This window comes from Gadus morhua, chromosome 11 (genome assembly GCF_902167405.1).
Source record: "Gadus morhua chromosome 11, gadMor3.0, whole genome shotgun sequence".
Classification (NCBI taxonomy): Eukaryota; Metazoa; Chordata; class Actinopteri; order Gadiformes; family Gadidae; genus Gadus; species Gadus morhua.
In genome coordinates, this window is record NC_044058.1 from 12,682,669 (window position 1) to 12,690,168 (window position 7,500).

General features: G+C 43.1%; 2 protein-coding genes across 5 annotated transcripts in view; one reads left to right on the forward strand and one right to left on the reverse strand.

Annotated features, from left to right (window-relative positions):
* The window catches only part of tbx20 (T-box transcription factor 20), a 10,961-nt gene extending 7,697 nt beyond the window's left edge, over positions 1-3,264 (forward strand). For both annotated transcript variants that reach the window (XM_030371256.1, XM_030371257.1), the window contains exon 8: positions 427-3,264. In XM_030371256.1, coding sequence (XP_030227116.1) covers positions 427-725 — 299 coding nt within the window. In that variant the 3' untranslated portion in view covers positions 726-3,264. The remainder of the gene's footprint in view (positions 1-426) is intronic.
* A 3,250-nt stretch (positions 3,265-6,514) lies between these two features.
* The window catches only part of herpud2 (HERPUD family member 2), a 9,353-nt gene continuing 8,367 nt past the window's right edge, over positions 6,515-7,500 (reverse strand). For all 3 annotated transcript variants that reach the window (XM_030371240.1, XM_030371238.1, XM_030371239.1), the window contains one exon: positions 6,515-7,500. This exon is cut by the window's right edge and continues 429 nt beyond it. The gene's annotated coding sequence lies outside the window, so the exon portion shown is untranslated.

Here is a 7,500-nt window from a genome sequence, read left to right on the forward strand (position 1 = left end):
TCCTTTTTATTTTATGACTTGTTTGATCGATTGATAGCGTAAAACATATAGGTTTTGAACCATTCATGCTTCCCTATCTCCATCAGATAAATGGCAAATGTAATTGTGACAATGCCACTATTGCCATAGTAGGGAGGCAATTGCCTGGTTTCCTGCTGACAAACCACAGAAGGATGCGTATAGCTCACGCAACAGAAATCTGAGATTTAACACATGTTTGGCAACAAACGTTCTGCGTGTCCACGTCAACGCCATTGAAGACTTTGCTGACGTAGCAGGGACTTCAAGGGTTGTCCCATTTCACAGGGGAAGATTTAAGCCACTATCTGTAACTCACTGTTCTGTTACAAAGAGGGGTAGGGGTAGAAATAAGAAAGGGGACTGTGGCCTTACTTATATTCATAAGCTTCCTCTTCTTCCCCCCAGGCTCAGCTTTCACAACGTCAGACAACCTGTCCCTGGGCTCCTGGGTTACCACCACCTCCGGCTTCTCAGGCTTCCAGCATCCGCAGTCTCTGCCCCACCCCATCCAGGGCTCCCTGCCCCCCTACAGCCGGCTGGGCATGCCCCTGACGCCCGGCGCCCTGGCTGGCACCATGCAGGGCGGTGGGCCGTCCTTCCCCTCCTTCCACATGCCCCGCTACCACCACTACTTCCAGCAGGGCCCCTATGCCGCCATCCAGGGACTGAGGCACTCCTCCACCGTCATGACCCCCTTCGTATGACCTCTATGGTGTCTGTAAGGGCCGACTCCCGCCCCCTTCCCACACTCACAGACACACACACACACACACACACACACACACACACACACACACACACACACACACACACACACACACACTCCTCGCTCGGCCAGGCCATCTGTTGTGGCCGACCTACGTACCTTTGGTGACAACACGACGGGTCATGCTTCATGCTTCAAGCGCGGATCCGCCCCACGTCGAACCCTCACTATTGATTTGTCTTGGTTTGATGTCTCTCCTCCAGAGTGATTTTCTTTGTGTTGTAAATATTCCCACTGTAGGCCTATCCCTCCGTCTGTGAAAATCAAAAAACAGAACAATCAGTGGGAGGTTGTACGAGAGAGAGAGAGCGAGAGAGAGAATGATTATGAAGCAGATCTGCAGACTCCTCTTATGAACCTCAACGACACAAATTATTTCATATGAGCTTCATATAAACGGATGTTACCTGACCTGAGTTCCAGACAACACCTCAGCCTTCTAGAAAGAACAATATTTTTGGGGATTTTGGTAAGTTTGTCAAGGCAGTGGCTGTAAGGCAAGTGGATGGAGACTCACTTCGGTTTGGAATTTTCTGGCATGAGTCTGGGCAAGTGTCCGAGAAACCTTTCTTTGAAGTGCCCAGTGAAATATCTGAGCTCAGCAAGGGTTTCAAACATTTCTCCGGTGGAACAGGGGGTGGCAGCCATCTTGTTTGCTGTGTCTCATTTTAGAGATCTGGCAAAAAGAAACAAAAAGCAATGTTCTGATGAAAATAATGTCAATAGCATATGGTAGAAAGCAATGTACAAATATGCGAATGCTACAAATATAGCCAATTCTTACTGTAGAATAAAATACTTTAGGAGGCATGCAGAATCCTGTAGATCAATCTTTAAATAGATAACAATGGTAAGTTTTCACCTTAATTTTAGGCTTTCTACATCTTCAGAAGCAAAAAGCTTTAACGACCAGTATTGTTCAAATATGTGCACGTGAATTAGGTTGTATTGTACAAATGTCCACCTTTGCTTTTCAATGAAACTACCTATAGAGAACTAAATGGCTATCCATCTTTTTTAGATCAAACACCGCCGGTGTAATGTCTAAAATGAATGTGCACCAAAATTCAGAATCGGATGACCAGATTCAACATGTGCATGTGTGGATCATGTTTGAAAGACATTAATTGTTCATACCAAATCCCAGAGATACACATATTCTTTATCCTTCAGTGTTGTTACTGGCCGGTCCTCTTGATATCCAGAGCTAGCAGTCACTGGGACTGGAGAGCCTCCCGAAGCTAGCGCATGGCTGACTGTGGGCTCACTGTGTGGGGCTGCCCCAGAGGAAACCATCGTTATTCTGTCCTTCTGACAGGATGGAGGGAAGCGGTAAGGAAAACTCTGTTTACAGCTGGGAGCTCGGAATTTCCTCACTGATTGTCTGCATAAAGGTGATTGAGGTGTTTATATGGCCAAAGTTAAAGCAGTTTGAAAAATGTTAATAGATAAACATTTGGTATACACAGGCACTGTGATGAATTGGTGATGGATGACATTCCCGTTAAGAACATACCTGTTTTCACATGCTATTTAAGGAGGGGACAGGATAAGGGGTTTGGATGCAGTTACAGCCAGCATACAGAATTACATCAGGATTATCTAATACACATACCAGGGATATGATGAATGATTTACAGAATTGTGTGAATTGTCAGACATCTTATTGATACCCACAGAGGAATGCTATGAAAGGAATTCTGAAAATATAATCCAAATACATTTGCATCCTATATAAAGATCGACCTTGGTTCAAAGAAAAGGTTAAGTGGCAGCATGACATCACACTGGTGCTTAACAGTAATATATAAACTTCATAATGTGACCCCTTGCATATGTTTTGTGTGCAAGCAGTACAAGCTTATTCACATGAGGGCCATAGGATGAACATGGTTGCTTTTATACACTTTACCCACCTTATTCCGAAATTAAAGTAAATCTCTGGTCCTGTCCTGACATGAAATGTATCAAAACAGATTGTACATATAAAGTGAACATTCATCTTCATAACTGTTGTTAGATAACATTTGTCAAGGACTTCTCTCTCTGTATTCGCTCATCTTTTACGAACACTGAAAAATAACAGCTTATTTGTCTTTGTTTCACTTATTTGGTTTGTTTGTGAATTCTTTGTATGCCATACATAGGCCTAACCTGAATATGACACCCAAGATATTGTGTTTTGAATTTTAAGTGCAATATATTTATTTTGCTCTCTGAGAAGGAAATGTAATGTACTATGCCACGTTAAAAAAGTTGTTATTTGTAAACTTGAGAAATATATATCGCCACACAATGATTTGTTTGCATTGTCTTTTCTATCAAGTCACTCATTTGAAAACACAAGTTTAACATATGATCAGTCTCTGATTTTGGTATTCTGTCCATTACATCTCTAAACGGTTGACTGGTAGGACTTGGTTTATATTTTCTGTTGTATAGCTTTTTTAAAGAAAATATATATATCTAAACACCAACGCTTTTGACCTTGTTTTTTATCGATAGCAAATTAACTGATGCCCTCAAATTGTTTAAATGTATCCTACAGCGCTCCCTAGTGGTGCACCTTAGTAATACGACCTAGAAATGTCTCATCATTCAGGTCATCATAATTTTTGACACATTTAATGAAATGTTTCCATTATATTTGTGTGCGTTTAGATTGTGTGCATTCCATCCAATCGAAATAGATCTAGTGCTTGTTATGTGTTTTTCAACAGCAAAAGAAAGCAAGCAGAACAATGTTTGAACTCTTGTAAAATGTTAATTGGGATGCAAGGAACCTTTAGCTCTTTGTAAACAGCTGCCTGTTAGGGCTCTTGCTCAAGGACAAGATTGCCATTTCAATTTAAGAGGTGCTTTAGCAATTAGACAGGGCTACTGGGGCTTAGACCCTTTGAGAATGTGAATTGATACAGCCGACCGTTACACTGCAAGCATATACTGACCGCAATGCCCACGGACAGCCCAAAGTCAGCGCACAGACATGTATGTATGCATGTGTACCGTGCAAATTGCAGGGGCATAAACGAGCAATTACCTATAAATAAAGAGTACACTTCATCGGACTGCCTGTGTCTATGGGCATTTAGTGAGACACACACGTCAACATAGTGTGTGTGTGTGTGTGTGTGTGTGTGTGTGTGTGTGTGTGTGTGTGTGTGTGTGTGTGTGTGTGTGTGTGTGTATGAGTGTGCATGTGTGTGCGTGTGTGTGCGTGTGTGTGTGTGTGTGTGTGTGTGTGTGTGTGTGTGTGTGTGTGTGTGTGTGTGTGTGTGTGTGCATGAGTGTGCATGTGTGTGTTTGTCTAATAACTTTGGTATGCAATCAAGAAGGTAGACAAATGAATTGGCATACTCGAAACACAACTGCAGTTGTTAATTAGCAATGCCCAAACAGCTGTTTGACTTCTGAACCTGGAATGTTCAAAAGGATTCTCCCGAGACTAATGACACTCTTGTACGTTCTCAGTGGAGTCAGGTGTGTTAGATAAAAGCTCCAAGGCAATCCACCATGACCCTAAATGACACGGCCATGTACACCGACCGACCCACTCACTAAATGCCTGCCTGCCCCCTTCCTTACTCCCTGACCACTGTGTAGAAGCCCCCCGCTACACATGTCCTCTCTACACATGTAAACCAATACACACCCGTCTATCACCACCACCATCACCGTCCACCGCAGAGAACCCCCCGCCGATCGATGGCGGGACGTTAGTCACCGTTTCACCAGGAAGAAGGGCCCACTTCCACCTCGATAAGAATCAGTTACATCCTTTGAAAATAAATAAATAAACAAATAAATAACATCCCAGTGTGGCCGTGATCGGATTAGAGGGATAGGGGAAGGGCGGACGAGCCACCATGAGGTATGGCCAAACAAATTGAAGACAACAGTCGGGCCCGAGAGTCCATTTCGGGGCCTAATTTACACAGTGAGTAGCGCAAGCTGAATCTGATGTCATTTCCATCAATTTTGCATTTTGCCCCCTCCTTCCCCCACTTTGTGCTTTTAGCGGTCGTTTGAATCGTCTGGTGGAGGATCGTGGAAGCATAATAGGAACTCCGGAGGGCAGACACGGTGCATTACAATGTCGGGGCCGGCGTTTAGCACGGCGCTCCAGTGAGAGGGCTCTGCTGTGGGACACAGTGTATCCATCGCTGGGTGAACCCTCTGCAAATGGCAGACAATGTGGTAATAGCTCAGGGGAACAGCCTTTAGTGCTTGAGACAAGCTACTTCAGGCTCGTTTTCCTCTTCCGCGAATAAAAGTTAAGCATGGAGGACTTTTAACATGAAAGAAGACACATCTTTGAGGAACGTCCGTACCATATGCAGAGTAGTCTGAGTTCGCTTGAGTTTAAGAGGACTGTGAATGCAAGCCACGGATGCATAGTTCATGTATAGTTTAATAGTCCACAATCATCGTCTGTAGTATTGCTTATTTTATTATCGACCTATAGCAACTTTGTCCAAGGGCCGTAAGCGCCAATATCTTGGAATACCTTGAACAACTCCATGTGTCTCTAACTGTTGAGTGTTCTGACCCGAAGATGAATCATCTCGTTGACCTCAACAGGCTTCTGCTGTACTGGGACAAGCTTCCGACCTTAGATTCTGACCTTTCTCGGCCTCACTATTCTTAGCTGACTTGCAGATTTTTCACTGAGTGGAAACTCTGAGTAAGTATTTTCCCGATAGACATGCCTTTCTTCCAAAGGGAATGCTAGAAGGGCAGAAAACATGATGATAATAGCACCCTAGGTCACTTTAGTCCCCCCACCCTTCATGTTGAGCAGGGCCATTTGTCTGTTTGTGAATAGTCTGTATAAATACTAATAGCTCACTGAAGCAGTATAAAACAATACTTCAAGAAAACTCAATTGTTCAGGATTACTTCAGTGTCAGTGTCAACTGAAAACTGAAAACCTCAAGTTTTAATTGACTCATGCATCAGGGACACAGGCCGTGTGTGTGTGTGTGTGTGTGTGTGTGTGTGTGTGTGTGTGTGTGTGTGTGTGTGTGTGTGTGTGTGTGTGTGTGTGTGTGTGTTCTACTCGCTCTCTCTTTTTCATTTCTAGCCGAATGTATCTGGGCTTCCGTGTCGGCAGAGGCAGCAAGGTTTGATAGCAGGAAACATCGGCGAGCCGGCGGCATAACAAGGACTTTGGATGATGAAATGTCCTACAATGCCCCAAACACCATCTCATATAGGAACCCTCCCCCCTCTCTCTCTCTGATAAGGAGAGTCTAACCTTTCCTGAGAGAGAAACACGATTGGATCGGCGTCTCAAAAAGGGGCAAGCGCAACAAAATCAAATGGCCGTCGAGCCCGTGTCATGCATAATTAATTGGTCCGTCTACGACCAACTACACAAAAATCCATGGTCATTCGATTAGGAGGTTTTGAAGGACTCTAGAAAGTGCATCGCTGTCTTAAGTCCCTTCCCCATTCACCTTGCTGTCTGCTCGTGTCTGCTGGCAGGAGGGTGTTAGCCTACACGCATTTAACAAGGTTAAGTGCTGTTTTAAGAGCGAACACTGGCGTTAGACATTCTTGGGTTTTAGACCAAGTAACTCAGGCACAACATTTATAATCCACCGGGCCTACTCAAAAACACGAGTAGAAAACTTCAAGGAAAATCTGCAGTATGCGACTTTCACTGCATTCAGTCTTGTTTGAATCTGTATGTAATCATCATTGATACAAAATAAAACAGCCAGCCTTTTTTGAGTGTGTTTATTGCCATATACAAGGTTGCTTTTTGTATGCCATATTTAATTTACAGGGTGGCAAATAGTACACTGGACAATAATCAACCGCAGTTTAACTTATTTCTGAGTCTTTTAGGGATCAATTTCCTTAACTTCTAATAGAAAAGCGCAAGCACTTCTTAGTCATGCAGCAGCAGTGTACCTTTAGTACCAAGTAGTACAATGAAACAGTAAACACAACCACTGCACTGAATAGACCTCTTCTGCAACAAGGCTCTGCTGAATGGCGACGGCGCCCCCTTGTGGACATCATTAGAGGGTGGTGAAATACAGCGCATTCAGTCAAACTGCAACTAGGCATTTATTTAAAAAGAGCAATTATTGAGGGCTTAATAACGATGCATAAACTTCATATATTTATGTAAATTCATATGGGGGGGCAAAACGATGGCATTGCATTACTGAAAATCAATCATCTTATCCAATTGTCATGAAAATACAATTGAACATGAAAAACAAAAATGTTTTCTTTAGTCGTCCAGCAATTTCCAACAGAAATCTCCCAAGTGTCTGAATTACGGCAGCCTTTATGAATTTTTCACAATAGAAGTCCCTTCTACGTACGATCACATAATTAATGAAAGAAAATCTCAAATAGAAGTACCATTAACTTGCCGTTTTAGATGTTTTAATGTTGTTCTTTCTAAAATGTCAGTTGATTTATCGTTTTGTTTAACAGGCTGTTTTTGCTAAATGGGCTATTATTGGCCCTGTTCACCTGGTGGTCATATTTGTTATAAATGCCAGCAGGGTGATTGAAGTTAATAAGGAATTGTTCATTCAGTATCCTGTTGGTGTTTAGAACCAAGGTCATACGTGTGTGTGTGTGTGTGTGTGTGTGTGTGTGTGTGTGTGTGTGTGTGTGTGTGTGTGTGTGTGTGTGTGTGTGTGTGTGTGTGTGTGTGTGTGTGTGTGTGTGTGTGTGTGTGTGTGTAT